Here is a 19910-nt window from a genome sequence, read left to right as displayed (position 1 = left end):
AAAGCGACTTACAGTGCATTCAGGCTAACAGTTTTTACCTAACATGTGTTCCCTGGGAATCGAACCCACAACCTTTTGCGCTGCAAACGCAATTCTCTACCACTGAGCACAGGAACACTATATATATTATATATATGCTAATTGAAAATAAATAAATTTATAAATTAAATACAATTAGCAAAAAATATATTGCATAATATATGATGTGTTTTATATTTATATATAATGTTTTATTTATTTATTATTATTTTTTTTTTAAGAGGTCAAATTTCAGGCTGTTATGTTTTATGATAAAGCTTAAATCTGTCTGTATTTTGGCCCTTAGGTGTCTAACGTACAGTCCCGCTCCGCGCTTGTGTCATGGACATCTGTTTCTGTATCGGGATCATCTGGACGGGTCACTTCCTGTGGTTACGAGCTCCAGCTCAAGGACAAGGGCAGAGACGGGAAATACAAGGTTGTGTATAGGTAAGGCCCACTGTTTAGATGCATAATTTTATTGATGCATGTGTTCTGAATCACTAAAGCTATTTTTTTTTATTCGTTAGTATAGTTATATAACATTCTTCCCCATGCGGTTAGGAAAAAATCCTCATGTAGGTCTGCAGCTTTGCCTTTTATTAATTTTTTTGGTCCCTGGAGCAAAGCATACAGGCTATTATGAATTGATTGGAAAGCTGAAGGAGGTTTTAAAGAATGCTTCACCCATCTACTCCCACAAACAGACTTTCACTCTCAGTCCGTCTCTGTTTCAGTGGTGAGGAGCTCCAGTGCACCCTCACTGACCTCAGACCGGCCACAGACTATCACGTCAGGTAAGAGCAGTTTCACATTTGCATTTATTCATTTAGCGCACACTTTTAACCAAAGCGACTCACAAATGAGGTGAAGCGCTCCATTAGCTGACCACTTTGAATTTCATTTGAGTGCTGAAAAGAGATGAATGCCCTGAAATACTATTAAAGATGATATATGCTAAAAAACGGATTTGTACTCAAATTTTCTGCATCTGAACACTTACATTAAACAGCACAGTACTGACACAGAGTGTTCTTCTTATAACTACAGGGGATACAGCATTCAAATACATTGTAATTGAGAAATTCTCACCATGTGTGTTTTACAGAGTAAACACAGTGTGTAACTCAGTAAAGGGTCCCAGTTCGGATGCGAGGGCCTTCACTACCCACAGCGCCCCTCCTGATACCCCTCTACCCCCCAGACTGTCCCATCGCACCAAGAGCTCCCTCACATTACAGTGGAAGGTATGTATGACTTAATTGCATTTAATTTTCTATTATTGTGCAGAGTTTCTACAACCATTTATATATCTTAGGGTCAAACTGTATTAGTAAAATTAGTTTATGGTGATTTGCTAATTATTAATGCTATTATTATTTGAACATTCTGCATTTCTTCATGCCAAGAAAAAACCCTTAACTGTAGTAAAATCATTGTAATGCATCACCTCCTGGCAGTAGTCACACATTGTATAATAATTAATTATAAAAAATATTTATTTTGTTTAGTGTCCTTAGTAATGAGGGATTTACGTTTTATATGAGGGATTTAAACAAATATATTAATTTATTTATTGAGCAAGGAAGCATACAATTTTTTTTAAATATATTAAAATGCAAAACAGATTTTTTAAATTGTAACACTATTTCACAGTATTACTGTTTATAGTGTTCCTGTGCTCAGTGGTAGAGAATTGCGTTTGCAGCGCAAGGTTGTGGGTTCGATTCCCAGGGAACACATGTTAGGTAAAAACTGTTAGCCTGCATGCACTGTAAGTCGCTTTGGATAAAAGCGTCTGCTAAATGCATAAATTTAATTACATTTTATACTATAATAAATAAATGTAGCACTGGTGAGCACAAAAGTCTTCTTTCAAAAACATAAAAAACCTTCATGGCAACAAACTTTTGATTGGAAGTGTATATATTAATGTATATATTTTTCAATTTCTCATTTTAATTTCAGCCCCCTGGGGACAATGGCTCAAAAATCACCAGTTATGTTCTAGAATGGGATGAGGTATGTATCACCTCTCTAAATAAATGTGGTTATGTGTTATGTGTGTGCCATCTACTCGTACTATTCAGTTGATTTTTCTTTCTCTCTCATTTCCTCTCTATTATTTGCCTTCTTTCTTTGGCTGTGGTGTTTTTTCCCCGTCTCCATGGCATGAGATGTTGGTCCTGTGGTGACTGAGGCTTTAACTCACTGTTCCGCTTTACGCCATAGTGTGTCTGCTTCAGTTATTTTCATTTACCCAAAGCTTTTCTGACTCATTAAGAGTTCATTAAAACTCCTCATCTGTGGCTATGCGGCTCCAGAAGTGTCAGAAGATGCTGGCATCCGTTCTTCCCCACCAAATCCATTCAGAATACCTCTGCATTTAACCTTAATTAAATACTGTTTCCTGTTGTTGTGACAATTAGCACAGCTTCCAGCAGCAATTTTATTCTTATTGTTGTTGTTCTTTTCATTTAAAAACTGAGTGTTCTATCCTGCCACAGCGTGACTGTCGATGTCCTTTTCTCCTTGTTTTTGGATGTTTGTGTTGTTCTTGTCATCCTATTTGTCATTGACTGTGTCGCTTTATTCTTGTTTCTTTTTCAGGGGAAGAAAAACAGCATTTTCCGTGAATATTATGTTGGACACCAGCGACACTGCAAACTAATGAGGTTGTGCCCTGCTGTTGGCTACACGTTTCGAGTGGCAGCACTAAATGATATTGGCACCAGGTTAGTTTATTTGTCTGTTTCCTACAAAATGTTAAATTAAATTATAACCAGTAATACCCAGTGCTGGGAAAGTTACTTTGGAAATGTAATAGGTTACTGATTACAAGTTACCCTATTTAAAATGTAATAAGCAGTGTAACTGTTACTTTATTAATGTAACTGATTACTTTTTGGTTACTTTTCTACATGTCGTCTGGATGTTTTCAGCTGTAAATCAGTTAATCAATTCTCAGACAGCTTGTGTTCGAAGGTTTTCAGCAGCAATGTGGATTGATGTAATAGGCAGATTCAATCAAGAGAACCAAACAAGAGCATCAGAATAGCATCGCTTTACTAAGAAGTCTTTAAATTGCAGGAGGCATCATGCACATAAAAATCAAAGCAACAGATTAATATTCTTCATCTAATCCTAGATTTTTACAGAAAACATTCAGATGTGACCCCTTTTAATCATACATAAGTAACTGTCATTACACAATTTTTTTCTCAATAACTGTTAATGGATTACAGTTACATTTATTTTGTATTACAATTTAAAGCCGTTACATGTATGTAGTTACTTCCCAACACTGATAATACCATATGTTAATTTAATTTTTATTTAATTTAATTTTATTTTATTTTGCTATTTATTTTATTTTATTTCATTATTTCATTTTTTTTATTATTATTATTATTTTTATTTTTCTTTTATTAATTTTATTTTATTTAATTATTTATTTGAACTCTTTGTTTTATGGTGAAATAGTTACATGTGTTTACTATAATAATAACTGTAAAGTATGCATAATTACAAGCAACTAACCCTAAAACCAAACCCAGACCCTAACCCTACAGAAAATACATGTGGTTAATTAATATTACAAAGTACTTATTTGTGCTATTGCAGTGTAACAGTTTCAACTTCAAAAAATGTAACCTATTACTTTATTTTATTTATTTTATTACCTATACATAATTCTGTTATTTTGGAACCTTGGTACCTTGGATTACCATCAAAACATCATAGGAAATAAAAATGATATTTATTTTAGTTATACCATTTTAAGATACCAAGATAAGTTAACCATTTCAAGATACGGCATATTTTTGAGGTGTTGGTGAAATAATTCTGTTTTAAATTGTTTTATGATTTACTGCAAAAAAGTCAATATTTATAAATATAACCCAGCAGCCTATGTGCTTTTAGTTGTTTGCAATTTAATAGAATTTTGACCCTGTGGTGTCTTAGTGTTTAATGGTGCGGTAAATGAGAAAATTCTCCTCACTGCTCACTGTGAGTGCTGGGGGAGAAAGTCCAAACAATTTATAAGTTTGTGCTTCTCACACGCTTTGATGATACACAGATATGTCGTATAATCCATATAGAATGGGAAAGGATGAGATTTATTAGTGTTAATGAATATAATGTTTTTTTCTGCAGTGGATTCAGCACAGAAGTCCTCTTCTACACCACAGGAAGTCTCCCGCAGACGTCCTTACCTCCACGGCTGGTACAGGCAGGTCCGTCCTGGCTTACACTGGAGTGGACGCGACCAAACAGCTGCAGCACCGAGGAGGTCGTCACATACACCCTGGAGATGCAGGATGAGACCAAGGTGTTGAATTCTCTCCTATTGCTCCATCCCATAATTCCCCTGAGCCCTTGTGCAGGGGTTATTATGGCTTTCTGTTGTCATAATATCTATCAAAACTAGATGTTCTCAGTGTTGAACACTGGATGTCATGTCTCTTAGCTGTTTTCTCTGGTTTTTAGTTAATTGCCCTTGCCCACAGTTGTCAGAGTAAATGGGCTCTTCTGGATCCATTACTAATGCCTGTGTGTTTCACACCTCAGGCTGATGCGCCATCCAAATATATTGAAGATATTTCATCCACATCATTTTTCATCTTGCTCATTGAGTAATTGTATGTGTGTGTACATACAGTATATATGTGCATGTTTATATACATACGTGTATACATGTGTGTGTGTGTGTCTGTGTGTGTGTATATATATATATATATATATATATATATATATATATATATATATATATATATATATATATATATATTTATATATAGACCAAAAGTTGGGAAACATTACTATTTTGAATGTTTTTGAAAGAAGTTTCTTCTGCTCATCAAGCCTGCATTTATTTGATCAAAAATACAGAAAAAACAGTAATATTGTGAAATATTATTACAACTTAAAATAATAGTTTTCTATTTGAATATACTTTAAAAAAATAATTTATTCCTGTGATGCAAAGCTGAATTTTCAGCAACATTACTCCAGCCTTCAGTGTCACATGTAACATCCAGTCTATCACATGATCATTTAGAAATCATTCTAATATTCTGATTTATTATGAGTGTTGGAAACAGTTCTGCTGTCTAATATATTGGATAAATAAAATGTTAAAAAGAACTGCATTTATTCAAAATAAAAAAACATTTCTAATAATATTTTTTCTTTACTATCTCTTTTTATCAATTTAACACATCCTTGCTAAATAAAAGTATTGATTTTATTAAAAAAAAGAAAGAAAAAAAATTACTGACCCCAAATTACTGACCAGTAGTGTATATTGTTATTACAAAATATTTATATTTTAAAAACATAGCTTCTTCTTTTCTTTTTTTTTTACTTTTTATTCATCAAAGTATGAGTTAAAAAGTAAAAAAATCATTTTATTAGAATGATTTCTAAAGGATCATGTGTTATATAGCAGATTTTTGTTATTATGTCATATAATATAATTTTTATACATTTTCCCACTTTAAAATCATGCAACATTGTCAACTTTCTATTTTGCATCTGCAATAGGGCACATTACTGAGTGTAAAATGGTATTAATAAGAAAAATTAGGACTCTTAATCATTAATCTTAAACGTAATTGTATTCATCTGCAAATGGTTGGATCATTAAAAACAGTGTTAATTGCCAGATTGTAGCAAAAGTATTGAAAAATAAAAGGCTTTGCTGATGTCAACCAACAAAAAAAGTTGTTTCAGAGGTGGAGCAAATTCAAGTTTAGGACTGGACTAGCATTTGTCCAAACAATTGCGTATTATTCTTTTTGATTTTCGCTTGTGGCACAGAACTGACACAATTCCTCACTTAGATCCATTTGTCAGCCTCAGTGAAGTATTTACAAGTGCAAGACAATGATGTAGACAGCCTCTAAAGCAAAACTGGGAGGGAGTAAATATTCCATCCTCCATTTCCTGACACCTAATGGACGATGTGTTTTTGGCAGGGACTGGACTTCCAGGCAGTTTACAGCGGTTTGGAGCTGAACCGTAAGGTGGAGTCCCTAAGAAGGAACACACAGTACAAATTCAGGGTGAGTGAAGCTCAGATTCAGAATGTTAATGGTCTGACAGCTCATAGCCAAAAAGCCTAAGGATTTTATTTATTATATTTATGTATTGCATTATTTTGGTTCACAGTTGCTGCTTTCTTTCATTCTCATACACAAACAAACCATCCGTACTAGTGTTTAACTAGAGCTCTAGAAAAGCACATGTTCCCAAAGCACCTTTGCTTTTTTCATTTCCTTCTTCACTAATTAGGCAATTAGTGATAATCTAATGAACTTCAGTTTCTCTGCCAACCTGAAGCTGTTTCTCAGATCCAGCAGTTGTTGGGGGAAGGTGACTTGATTTCCCGTGGTGGTGTGTGTTAAAGGCTTTTAGTCTAATCTCTGAGTAGGCCGGGAACACTGCGTTAGCATTATCAGGGGAGAAAGATGCTTCTGAGAAGATTTGAATGTCACTCTCTGTGATGCTGCAGGTGATTGGGACGCAAAAGTCATCATGAGACAAAAAAAAAATTTTTTTTTTTACTTCTAGTTTAATTAATCACACTGGAAAAGGAAAAAGAAAGAAAAGCATTTGATTGTAGGATACAGTATTGCATGCAGTAATATTTTTGTTTTGTTTTTAAAGAAAATTATAAGTATATGGGTACAATACTGCAGAAGTAGTTGCATGGTAGAATGGTCTTCTAACATCTCTCTTAACTGTCGCCTCCTACAGCTCATCACCTGTAGTGGCGAGTGTTGCAGTGCTCCAAGCTCTTTGTTCCTGTGTAAGACGACCCCAGACAGACCCGGACCCCCTGTGAATCCTGCAGTAAACACTGTCACATATCACAGCTTCTGTGTGACGTGGGGTAGGAAAATCTTTAAGTCAGCATTTTACATTTCAAAAAGTCCATCATATTCTAATCTTTACTGTTTTTTTTTTTTTACAACTAAATCAGAACCTCCACAGGATGATGGTGGATCCGGAGACTTGACGTATGTCTTGGAGATATCAGAAGGGGATTCGGAAGGTGTTTATTTGCCTTTATTTGATTACAAATGGGTAAATCTGACTAGAACAAGTCCAGATCAGATTTCACCCCGAAAAGTAAATAAGTGGTGGGGGAAAGTATTTTGTAGAACTATTCTAGGACCATTATTATTTATTTTATTTTTTTATAATTTAGGACCGTTATTATTTATCATAATTTTTTTTTTGTTTGTTGGGACATACCAAAACAAAACATAACTATGTATAAATATAGACTTTTATATATTTTATTTTCCATTTTAATGTTTTCTTTTCTTTATGGTTATGACAAAATTAGGGGGAAATGTGCTTAATTATAATGAAAATAATGCATAAATTATCAACATTATGTAAGAATCTCTTATGCTCAAAAGGCTGCATTTATTTAATAAAAAACACATTCAAAAATAGTAATATTGTGAAATATTATTACAGTTTAAAATATCTATTTTCTATTTTAATGTTGGAAAATGTCATTTATTCATGTGATGGCAAAACTGAATTTTCTGCATCCATTACTAGTCTGTAGTGTCACATGATCTGATATACTGATTTTCTGCTCAAGAAGCATATATTTTTCATTTTAAAATCCGTTATACTGCTTAATATTTTTGTGGAAACTGGTAGAAAGCCAAAAAACAGTATTTGTTTGAATTAGAATTTTATGTGGCAATATAGATGTCTTTAATGTCAGTTAATCTGTGTCTGTAATCAGAGAGGAAGTGGACAACTCTCTATAGAGGACCAGAGAGGAAACATCTGTGTGAGGATCGAAAACCAGCAACAAGCTACTCCCTGAGACTCAGCTGTGTGAATGTGGGCGGCCAAAGCCAGGTAGAAGAACTTTCCATGTTCATTTCCTGATTCTCAAGCTGATTCATGTAATGAAGTCTCAGTGTACTTATTGTGTTTACTCAATGCAGTGCTCAGATGACTTGACGGTGTGCACTCATATCCCGCCCCCTGGCCGCTGTCAACCCCCAAGAACCGTGGGTAATGTCAAACACAAAGAGATGACCTTGCAGTGGGGTGAGGCTGTTATTTTTCTTTATACCCTTTTATTCTCTTTTGTCTCTTAGAGAGAACTGTATGTCTAAAAATGGTTTTGCATTTGTGGCACAAGATTTTTGATTTATTTATCGACTGACTATGACCTTTCTATTCAACAAATCACTCAATTCGAAGTGCAGTTCAAAGGAAGCTGAAAGACACTTGTCTGCTTTTAGATTATTTATGTTTGGTACCAGCTCAACAGGTGAAGTATTCAAAGGATTTATAGTTATGGAACTCTACTGAAGTCTAAAGTTCAGTTTACCCAGAATGCACCTGGACCAACTAAAAGCTTTGCACATAAATTTTTTTGAGCCGTCAATGCATTACATCACCCTGTTTAGTGTGTGGGTTTGTTGTGTGCATGTGTTTGAGGGAACCAGAGGTAAAATGCACTTGTTTGTTAACGATTATACTCCTGACTCAATGTTTTTGAGTGAAGGTGGGCTCATTTAAGAGGCTGAATCCGGTCTATAAATAACTGTGAAATAGCAGTGCTGATTTCAGCCGTCCACGCTTTACTCTCAGAGGTTTGTGCCGCTCGGACAGCAGGCGTGAGCTTCCCTGCATGTTCTCCATCACTGCAATTGATCGGTTCCTTCCTGTAGCCAGTTAGTCGCAGGGTTGTAGAGAGGACTGAGAATGTGTTTTGGTTTGGAGAGGTTGGTGGCAGATGGATGTCTTCTGAGGTCATCGTAAAGTCTTTGTCTGGGGAGCAAGAGCGTGACTGCGACAGGAGAAGTGCATTGTGGGTTCACACCGACAGTGCTGTTGTGACAAAAAGTGGCTCTGTTTTGCTAAATAGGCTTCTTGGAAATAATTAATAAAATGCTTCTTTTCAGCTCACATCCCTTGTCAAATTTTTTTTTAAGTATTATTATGAGCCATTTTTATATTCATATATAATTGAACTGTTATACAATTTAAATAATAATAATTATTATTATTGCAAAATACAGTTTTAGCAATTAATCATAATAATAAATTGTTAAATTATTATAATCCTTTGGCTAACTCACCTCCTAGATCACAACTGTTTGAATGAAGAGAAATAATAATTATCGTTAATATTACACTTACCCCTCTCTTAACTCACCTCCCTATGGAACCATGTTTCTCACATTTTAGACTTTTCATCTCAGAATTGCATGCTTATATCTCTCAACTCCAAATTTACATCTCACAAATGTAAAAAAAAATTACATTTGAATTACAATTACAGTTGAAATTACATTTGTTCTGAGGTGGAAACAAGCACCAGAATTGCGAGATGTAAACTCAGAATTCATAGGAAGAAAGTTACAATTGCCACTCAGGATGTGTGAAACGGTTCTTATTGTGTGATCGTGTATACTGGACTGGAGTGATGGATTATGCTTTGACTTTTTCACTTTTAAATGATTGCTTATTGTTCCATCTCCGTCTCTGTTTCTCCCATTTACCCATCATTCTTTGTTTCTCCAGATGGTCCTTTGTGTGGTGAAGAGAGTGAAAATGTGGAGTTTAGCTTGGAAATGTGTGCAATGGAGGAGGGTTCGGAGCCAGCAGAGGTATACCGTGGATGCAAAGCAGAGTGCACTGCGGGTAATTTGCTCCCTGGCACCACCTACATGTTCCAAGTTCGTGCAGCCAACAGTGCTGGGGTAAGTAATCCTGCATGCATGATCCAGCTATTTATACATGTTCTGGCTCTTTAATATATGAAACAGAGAACAAACTACTTGAAATCCAATTAATAAAAAATTTTTTTTTAATAAAATCTCAAGCCAAAATTATGTTCTTTGGATTGCATTTAAACATGTATTGTTTTTGATTTTAGTTATTTCCTGTTCATGCTACAACAAACTAAGCGACAGATTAGTGTCATTATCAGTAACAAAATCTATTAAAATTGTTAATGGCTATAATAAAAAATAAAATAAACATTTAAAATTTTCCTTTAAAAAAAAAAAAAAAAGTAAATACTTGGCAACTAAATGAAATAAAATAAGTGTATGTTATTCAATTACTAAAACTGAAATAAAAATAGTTTTATGGAAATATAAAAAAAAATAAAATGACAGAAGCACATAACTAAAAATAAAAGCTAATGTGGAATATTTATAAATTAGTTCTATCAAACGATTAGTCGAGATTAATCGCATCCAAAGTGTATATTTATTATGTATATATAAATACACACTCATACTGTCACGATCGGTGTTACAGAAAACACAGGAGAGGGAACCAATCGCAGGTAAGTCATTTATTAAAGGGTAATCCAAAAAGGGTAAACAGTCCAGGCAGGGTCAAAACTAGAATATCCAAATCCAAACATAAACAAAACACGAAGACAAGGCAAGGCAAGGCAAGGCAAGATGACGGACATGAATTAACATTAACATTAAACAAGGACTCCGTAACACAGACTCAGACAGACCGGGTATAAAAACACAGAAGGATAATGAGGGAACAGGAGACAGGTGGGGAACAATCAATTACTCAAGGAGGAAGGTGACCAAATAAGGGAACAGGAAGTGATAAGGTGACAGACACCGTGAGAAAGGGGGACATCTAGTGGAAACCCAGGGACATAACCCAGACACTGTGACAGTACCCCCCCTGTACGGAGCGGCTCCCAGACGCTCCACGACAGACACAAAACAGAGACCAGGAGGGAGGCAGACAGGTGGAGGCTCAGGGGGAGGGACGGAGGGCCAGAAAAGAAAAACATGGGGAACAGACACGGGAAGTGTGAACACCAAACAGGGAGACCAGGAGGGAGGAGGACCGGAGGAGGTTCAGGGGGAGGGACGGAGGGCCAGACTGACAGAGAGGAACAGGGACAGGAGTGAACACAAGAACAAAAAACAACATGAAGCCCCCCAGGGCGGAGCAGAAGACCACCACGTCCTTGTGGTCGAGGCCAGAGTCCTCCAGGGCGGGGCAGAAGACCACCACAACCGTGTAGTCAGGGCGAGAGCCCCCCAGGGCGGAGCAGAAGACCACCACGTCCTTGTGGTCGAAGCCAAAGTCCTCCAGGGCGGAGCGGAAGACCACCACAACCGTGTGGTCAGGGCGGAAGGCCCCCAGGGCGGAGCAGAAGACCACCACAGCCATGTGGTCAGGACCAGAGCCCCCAAGGCGGAGCAGTCCTCCGTGCGGCTGGACCAACAGGACGACGAAACTCTGCTAATACCATGTTGTCCTTACTGGACTCCAGAAGATTGGTGCTGGCCTGACACTGCTCATGAAGATCAATGGTGACTTGCCTTTGTTCATGAAGATCAGAGGTGACTTGCCTTTGTTCATGAAGATCAGAGGTGACTTGACTCAGTCCATGAAGATCAGAGGTGACTTGACTCAGTCCATGAAGATCAGAGGTGACTTGACACCTGACTCGACTCTGGAGAGTTCACTGGCACCTGACTCGACTCCACTGGCACCTGACTCGACTCCACTGGCACCTGACTCGACTCCACTGGCACCTGACTCGACTCTGGAGGGTCAACTGGAACCTGACTCGACTCTGGAGGGTCAACTGGAACCTGACTCGACTCCGGAGGGTCAGCTGAGACTCTCATCCTGTGCAGCGGCGCTGGGCAAACAGCCATCTTGGGCCATGACTCTGGACAGGTGGCCATCTTGTACTGTGGTGCTGGGCTGGCGGCCATCTTGTACTGTGGTGCTGGGTTGGCGGCCATCTGGGGTTGTGGTGCTGGACTGGTGGCCATCTTGTACTGTGGCGCTGGACCGGTGGCCAATTTGGGCATTGGCGCTGGGCTGGCGGCCATCTTGTACTGTGGCGCTGGACCGGTGGCCAATCTGGGCATTGGCGCTGGGTTAGCGGCCATCTTGTGCTGTGGCGCTGGACTGACGGCCATCTTGTGCTGTGGCGCTAGGCTGACGGCCATCTTGGGCTGTGGCGCTGAACCGGTGGCCAATTTGGGCATTGGTGCTGGGCTGGCGGCCATCTTGGGCTGTGGCGCTGGAACGGTGGCCAATTTGGGCATTGGCGATGGGTTAGCGGCCATCTTGTGCTGTGGCGCTTGGCTGGTAGCCATCCTGGGCAGTGGTGCTGGACTGGCGGCCATCTTGGGTTGTGGCGCTTGGCTGGTAGCCATCCTGGGCAGTGGTGCTGGACTGGCGGCCATCTTGGGTTGTGGCGCTTGGCTGGTTGCCATCCTGGGCAGTGGTGCTGGGCTGACGACCACCCCGCCGGAAGAGACAGAAGTGGCTGGGGCATCCCACCGAAGCCGATGCTGCAGGTAGCGCACGAATTCCCAGAATTCCAGTGTCTCTAACTGCGCCATCTCCTCCTCTTGGCAGAGGGCGATCAACCGAAGGTATTTGATTCGCCGCTCCGCCATCTTGGCTGGGGAACGGAAAAATGACATACCGCTGGTTCCTACTGTGACGGAGTCCTTCTGTCACGATCGGTGTTACAGAAAACACAGGAGAGGGAACCAATCGCAGGTAAGTCATTTATTAAAGGGTAATCCAAAAAGGGTAAACAGTCCAGGCAGGGTCAAAACCAGAATATCCAAATCCAAACATAAACAAAACATGAAGGCAAGGCAAGGCAAGGCAAGGCAAGGCAAGCCAAGGCAAGCCAAGGCAAGGCAAGGCAAGGCAAGGCAAGGCAAGGCAAGGCAAGGCAAGGCAAGCCAAGCCAAGGCAAGATGACGGACATTAATTAACATTAACATTAAACAAGGACTCCGTAACACAGACTCAGACAGACCGGGTATAAAAACACAGAAGGATAATGAGGGAACAGGAGACAGGTGGGGAACAATCAATTACTCAAGGAGGAAGGTGACCAAATAAGGGAACAGGAAGTGATAAGGTGACAGACACCGTGAGAAAGGGGGACATCTAGTGGAAACCCAGGGACACAACCCAGACACTGTGACACATACAGTATATATTTAGAAAAATGCACATGTATTTACATGTATATATTTATATAATTTATATTATATATAAATATATTTAATATAAAAAAGTAACATATTTTTCTTAAATATATACATGCATGTGTGTGTATTTATATATACATAATAAATATACACAGTAAACTATATTATGTGTACAAAAACTTATTTTGGATGCGATTGATCGCAATTAATCATTTGACAGCACTATTATAAATATTATAGTATAAAGATAATAATACAATTACAGAAAAGGTTTAATTTTTGCTTTTGAAATCATACAAAATACTGTTTCATTGCCCTTAGGAAATATTTTAGATTTTAAATTTTAAATTTTTTGTTTTAAGTGTACTCTAAATTAAATGCTAATTCATTACACCAATCCAAAAGCAAAAAAAAAAACATTAAGACAGGTGGTTAATTTTCACCAATTAATATTTTGTGTTCAATATAAATTGTATATATTTTAGTGAAGGGAACTAGGCAAGTATTTTAGACATTTTGGCTTTTATTCCCTTTCATAAGCAATGAGTCTGTGTTTAAAACAGCTATAATATTGTCCCCCTCAGATAGAAATACAGCACTACAGTTGTTTTTCCCACTCTTACATGAAATCCACGTTTTCTAACAAACCCTCAACATTGCTTCAGGGCTATAAAGAGACCTGCTGTCTGCCTCGGCAAGGATATTAAGAAGCTAATTCAGCCATCTCCAGAGATGGAACACAGTGTAGCACTTTGGGTTTACCTGCCACAGAAATAACAGATTTCCCTCCTGATGGTCAAACCCTGGCCGTTCATTACCTTTGAGACAGCTCAGAAAGCCGGTTTCTCTCTCTCCTGTTTTCCAGTATGGACCATTCTCCGAATCAGTGGAAATAAGCACTGCCGCCGGCCCCCCAGGACAATGCAGTCCACCTGCCATCAATGTGACGTCACACACCTGTGCAGATGTGACCTGGGAGGTGAGTCTGCGAGAGGCATTCACACAGTATACAGGCAGTAAATTATGAATCATGCGGTTATCTGATGAAATTGTCAGCGATTTTCTGCTGCATTGGGAGAGTAGTCAATTTGCAGAAGCAAACCCTGGCTTTGGGACTCATAGAAAGACACAATTACTAGAATAGACTCTCAACACAGCTACAGAAACTCCATTAATGAAAATACAGCATATTTCTTTCATCGATCATCCAGAAAATGCCAAAGACCCATTCTCTGCAGTGAAGGTGGCAGATTGTGTCCACGCAAAACCTTTTCTTCTCCAATTGCTCCTTCAGTCTCTTCTTCTCAATAGGTGACAAATGGCCTCCTGTGTTTTATCCACAATGTGATTTTAATCCTTGATGTCTCCTGAATGTCAAATATCAAGATTTCAATGATTTGCATTCTGTTTTGAGAGGTTGTTTCATTTATTAGCAGTGCGTATGATGTGTTAGCTCTCTTGTGTTTGTCCTGATGAAACCGTGTCAGGCAGGTAATTGGTCACGTACTGCTGGGAATATGCGTTTTGTGCTCTTGTTTCCTGGAGCTTAACACTTTCTCTGATCTCAATCCCCAGAACAAAGAGAGCTCTGGGATAGACATTTCTGAGTACCGGCTGGACTGGGGACATGATTTGGACTCTCTTGAACTGGTCTACAGTGGAACGGAAACCTACTTCCAAATCTGCAACCTGGAGGCATCTACGGACTACTGCTGCAGGCTACAGGTAATTCATGATGTGTCCAACATCACACACTTCTTCAAATATAATACACTGTTATAAATGAGTTATACATTTATTTTATGTCATTTATTGTTTTTTTTACAAATTGATATTTTACCAAGACAAAAGCCTAGTTTGTTTAGTTCATTTTCATTTTAACTTTATCCATTTTTTTCAGATGAAAAATTTGTAAGTCTTTGTTGAATTATTATCCACTTCAAGATATTTAATGCTATGGAACAGAGCTATTAAATAAGCTTTGTCTTGTAGCTATAATTATAGTGCTTGACTATTTTTTTTTTATTATGTGAATTTAAATTAAATGATCATATTCATTTTAAAGGATTATAATAAAATAATAATTGCAGTGTGTTAATTGTATATATTTAATGTTAACGTGCAGTATTCACAAAATTGCTGAATTTAAATGAATTGCTAAATTATTTCGTAAAAAAAAAACATTTCATTTACCCCCCCCCCCCCAAAGTATGAATTAGTTTTAGTATTTGATGAATTAGTAATTTATAGTAAAATTAGTTAAATTATATATGAGAATAAATTATCATTCTAATTTCCAAGTTAAGAAAACACATTATTCCAATAGTTGCTGAAAATAATTTAGCTCACATAATTGCTTTGAGCATAATCACATTGAAATGCATGCATTACCGGTAGCTTGCGTTTTAATTAAACAAAAAGAGTGTAAAACCTTAATCACACAGTGTGTGATTTACAATGAATTTATAAGAATGAAGTATTATATGAAACACAGCCTTGCATGCATTGGTATGCATATTATCATTGTCTTTTTGCAAACTGGTTTTAATGCACCAAAAATAAACCTGCAGATTGTGCAGAGCAGACATTATAAGCATTAATATAGTTCAAGCATTAGATTGTAGCAGCAACATGTATGGAAATGTTCTGATCTTTGGAAGCTCCTCTTCACATTTAAGTGGCTTTGATTCGCTGTGTCTGTTATGAACTAAAGGCAAAACAATATCAGCAGCCGAATGAAGAGAAGTCATTTCTCTTTGTACTCTCCAAAATGCTCAGTGTGAAGCATCAACTTATTATTAGAGGGATAGGTGACCTGAAAGTGAAAAATCTGTCATCACCTTTTGAGCACAAAAAAGATATCCTGAAGAATGTTGGTAACCAAACAGATGACAGAAGCCGCTGAATTCCACAACATGAAGACAATACTGTGGAAGTCAATGGCTACCATCAAGTTTGTATTTATTTATTTACTGTATGTATTTTAACAGTGACATGTTTATTCTTTTGTTTGTATCCGGTTCACAGGCAGTGAACCAGGCAGGGGCGGGCCCCTACAGTGATCTGGTGACGTGTCGGACCCCTGCGGCGGCCCCTGATGTTGTATCCGGATTTCGCCTTGTTGACCACCCTCTGAACCCAACAGAAAGTGACCCCTTCTCCCACTCCACCTGTCTGGCCCTCACCTGGGACGAGCCTCGCTGTAATGGGGCAGAAATTACCTCCTACAGCATCTCAATGGGCGACAGCATCATCACCGCGGGAAATGTAACCTGTCATATTATCAGGGACCTGCTGCCGGACAGCGAGTACAGGTGAGTCGAGATGTTTTTTAACACTCTATATCTCTTTTTCTACCCCCGTGCATCATCAGCTCTTCGGTTGAGGTCAATGTTTGTGCATTAGTGATGACCGGGGACTTATTTTCCCATGGTCCCTGTAATATACAGATGAGTGCTGGTGAATCTCGAGCAGGGCCCTGAGTGAGTGTGTCAGTGCTATTAGCTCTGCAAATGGACTCCACTTACATCTGGCTCAAGATGTTTTTAGCAAAATGGTGCTTTCTGGGTAGATTCAAGAGTATTTATGTAACTTTGCTGTTAGCGGGGTATTTTTTTTAAAACAAGGTATACTTTTGCAGGGTTTCTATGAGTAGGGCTGTCAAACGATTAATCGTCACTGATCGGATCTATTATGTGTTTACATAATATATGTGTGTACTGTGTATATTTATGTATATATAAATACAAAAACACATGCATGTATATATTTAAAAAAAAAAAATTTGTACACACAAACTTATTTTGGATGCAATTAATCGCGGTTAATCGTTTGACACGCATATTGTGTAAATACAAACTTTTATTTTGGATGGAATTAGTAGCTCACAATTAATCATTTGACAGCCCTATCTGTGAATCTTAAAAATATCTCAAGTCTTAATTCCTAGTTATGAAATTATGGCCTTCAAAATTATTATTTTTTAATGTTCATAAAATTGTCTTAAAAGTCTTAAACTTATCCTCATAAAACTGTAATAACCTACAAAACACTTATAACTGTAGAAGGTCATGTTCATATTTACATATTGTACTAAAGTGCAATTCCCCTTAAGTAAATATGGATTTATATTAAAAGGAGGAGCTTATTAGAACATTTGCATGAGGGAGGGACTCTTTTATTTGGTCTGCCTGCTGGGTTTCCAGAAACAAGTCTGTTAAATGTTATGAAAAAGTGAAATGAAAATGTTATATTATAAAAGACTGTAATTTGTGATGAATAACAACATTAAATGGATCTCTCCATTGAGGTAATGGACAATAAAACACATCTACAATTAAGATGCCAAATGCACTCATAATTATCATAAGAACGCATAATGTCTCTAATGGAACTAGAGGTTTCAATATCTTTCTTGAGCTGTCCAAAAAATAACAGGTTCCAGCTCACCTTAGTGACCCAATGTTACCAAAATCTATCTGCACACCTTAATTATGTGAATATTAAAGCGTTGAGTTGAACTAAATATCAAGCCTCTGAAAATGAATTATGCTCAACCTTTTTTTTAATTTAATTTTTAATTTTTTTGTTACAAGTGTCAAGGTGATTTTTAATGGATGCATGAATTCATTTGTCCTCAAGTTCTCACACTGTGTCCTAGCAGTATCACATTAGTTATAAACATAATCACTAATGTTTGACAAGCACAAAGTGTTCTAATAATTTTGCCTTTGTAAACAGTCTATCTATATCTATTTATTTGTAATTATAAATACTAACAAACTTCTTTTTGTGGAATGTTTTTTTTATTTTATTTTTAAGTGAGGCTTAGGCTCTATTTCTTTAAAGAAAAATGCTGTGCTGTTCACCTTTCTTTTTATAAAAAATAATTCAAAATTTTAGATTAAATCCAGCCTTAGTGAACATAAGAGACACCATCTTACCTCTCTATTTCCCCTTGATTTTTAAGGGTTGTGTAGCATTCAGATACTTCTGTGTTCCTCCATGTTTTTCTAAATTCATTCAGTGTTTCCAGAGAACCATGCCCTTAAAAATATTTGTTCCCAAACTTTTATTTTAGTCATTAAATGCTTTAAAACATGAGTTTTAAACATTGTGCAAGACTTTTTAATAGAAACAAAAAAAACTTCAACTTTTTGTAAATAAGCTTTAACAGAAATTCCATTGAGACCACAAGTAGTCCTCATGGTCTCATGAGCTTATGTACAAATCTGCACACAAGATCTGCTGCTTCCATTAGTCCCAGAATGTAGTATGTTAGGATGAACTCATGCAAAACAACTTTTTTAGGGATAATTTACTCAAAAAAGACATTCATGTTTTTTTATCTTCGGGCAAAGCTGCAGGAACTAGTTTGATCATTCTGCTTCAGCTGTTGTCTCATGATGTTGATGGATGGAGCTTCATTTTTTTGTGTGAACATTTCCCTTGAAGAGTGCAAAAATTAATTACTAACAACGATTTTCCTTAGAATAGTTTGTAGAAACATTCAGGTGAAGAGAGATCATTTGAAAAGAATCAAGAAATTGAAGTTACTAAGGACTGAACAAGACTGACAGTTTGTTTAAACACTCTATTTCCTCTTTTTCTCAGCCTGCAGATTAGAGCAGAAAATGAAATGGGCCCCGGGCCCTTCAGTCAGACTCTGACGGTGAGGACCAGACCTCTTCCTCCATCTCCTCCACGTCTGGAGTGTGCAGCGGTCGGACCTCAGAGTCTCAAACTACGCTGGGGTTTCAGCAGCCGAAGTCAACTCACAGACGACACGAACTACGTCCTGCAGATGGAGGACAGGAACCAGAGGTTAGCACTGATAGAGAGATAGTTGAGAGGTTGTCTGAATGACTCATTTTTTTTTTTTTTTGGAAAGATGTTTTATATAGTTAGGCTAATTTAGAGGCATTTAAGTTTTTAAAACAAATGTTTATTTTCAAATAAAAATTGCATTGGATCAATGTTTCCAATGAAATTGCTATGTACTCACCATCAAACCATAATTTTATTCGTAGTGAAGCGTCTGTGTGTGTGTGTGTGTGTGTGTGTGTGTGTGTGTGTGTGTGTGTGTGTGTGTGTGTGTGTGTGTGTGCATGTGTGTGTGTGTGTGTGTGTGTGTGTATGCATGCACTTTCCTCACTTTAATTTTTTCCCTCAGGCACCCATAGGGCAAGTTCTTCTCTCTGATGTAAGCAGATAATCTGAAAAGCACATTTTGTGTTTGTGGTCCATTAAGGTGGAGTCGACTAATGAAAAGGCTTGATCTCAAAGCGCTGTTGGGAATTAGATTAGGAGACTCAGGGTTATCAAGACCACCTGCCTTAATGCTTTCTCAGAGTCGCTCGTCACTGACCCACCAATGGCTCATTTAGAAGCAAATGAAGGCCTGTGTTCTCCCCGGTTTAGAGCTTTCAGCCTCAGTTCCACTTCTGAAAAATTCAAACCATATAAACAGTAAAGTCTGGACTCTTGAATGGAGTTAATGAAGGCCTGCTTCTGCCTCGCATTCTTTCCAGTCTTCATGCTATTTAATAAAATTGCGTGAAGGGAACAATGATCTCAAGCAATCATCCAATTTTTATTTCCTTTGCACTCAAGTTCTTAAAGAAATACTAGGCTGTAAAATAAATTAATAATTAATAAATTATACTTAATTAATTTGTGTGTATGTTTGTAACAAGCTTTCACCATCTTCTTAGGTTTGTGGTGGTTTACCGAGGTCCAAGCCACACTTTTAAGCTGCAGAGACTGAGCGAATCAAGCCGGTACCGTTTCCGGATCCAGGCAGTGAGCGAAGCAGGCGAGGGGCCGTTTTCTGAGACGTACACCTTCTGCACCACCAAATCTCTGCCACAGACACTGAAAGGT

At 37.7% G+C, this 19910-nt stretch overlaps 1 protein-coding gene across 2 annotated transcripts in view; it reads left to right on the top strand.

Annotated features, from left to right (window-relative positions):
- Window positions 1-19910, top strand: part of fndc3bb (fibronectin type III domain containing 3Bb) — a 74197-nt gene that overhangs the window by 41781 nt on the left and 12506 nt on the right. For both annotated transcript variants that reach the window (XM_059524875.1, XM_059524874.1), the window contains exons 8-24: window positions 326-468; window positions 756-815; window positions 1127-1265; window positions 1987-2040; window positions 2629-2753; window positions 4177-4351; window positions 6000-6086; window positions 6781-6916; window positions 7007-7078; window positions 7793-7911; window positions 8001-8106; window positions 9592-9770; window positions 13894-14007; window positions 14604-14753; window positions 16056-16342; window positions 18642-18851; window positions 19742-19908. In XM_059524875.1, the coding sequence (XP_059380858.1) occupies window positions 326-468; window positions 756-815; window positions 1127-1265; window positions 1987-2040; window positions 2629-2753; window positions 4177-4351; window positions 6000-6086; window positions 6781-6916; window positions 7007-7078; window positions 7793-7911; window positions 8001-8106; window positions 9592-9770; window positions 13894-14007; window positions 14604-14753; window positions 16056-16342; window positions 18642-18851; window positions 19742-19908 (2323 nt within the window). The remainder of the gene's footprint in view (window positions 1-325; window positions 469-755; window positions 816-1126; window positions 1266-1986; window positions 2041-2628; window positions 2754-4176; window positions 4352-5999; window positions 6087-6780; window positions 6917-7006; window positions 7079-7792; window positions 7912-8000; window positions 8107-9591; window positions 9771-13893; window positions 14008-14603; window positions 14754-16055; window positions 16343-18641; window positions 18852-19741; window positions 19909-19910) is intronic.

This window comes from Carassius carassius, chromosome 35, assembly GCF_963082965.1.
Source record: "Carassius carassius chromosome 35, fCarCar2.1, whole genome shotgun sequence".
Classification (NCBI taxonomy): Eukaryota; Metazoa; Chordata; class Actinopteri; order Cypriniformes; family Cyprinidae; genus Carassius; species Carassius carassius.
This window is presented reverse-complemented; position numbering and strand designations above follow the sequence as displayed.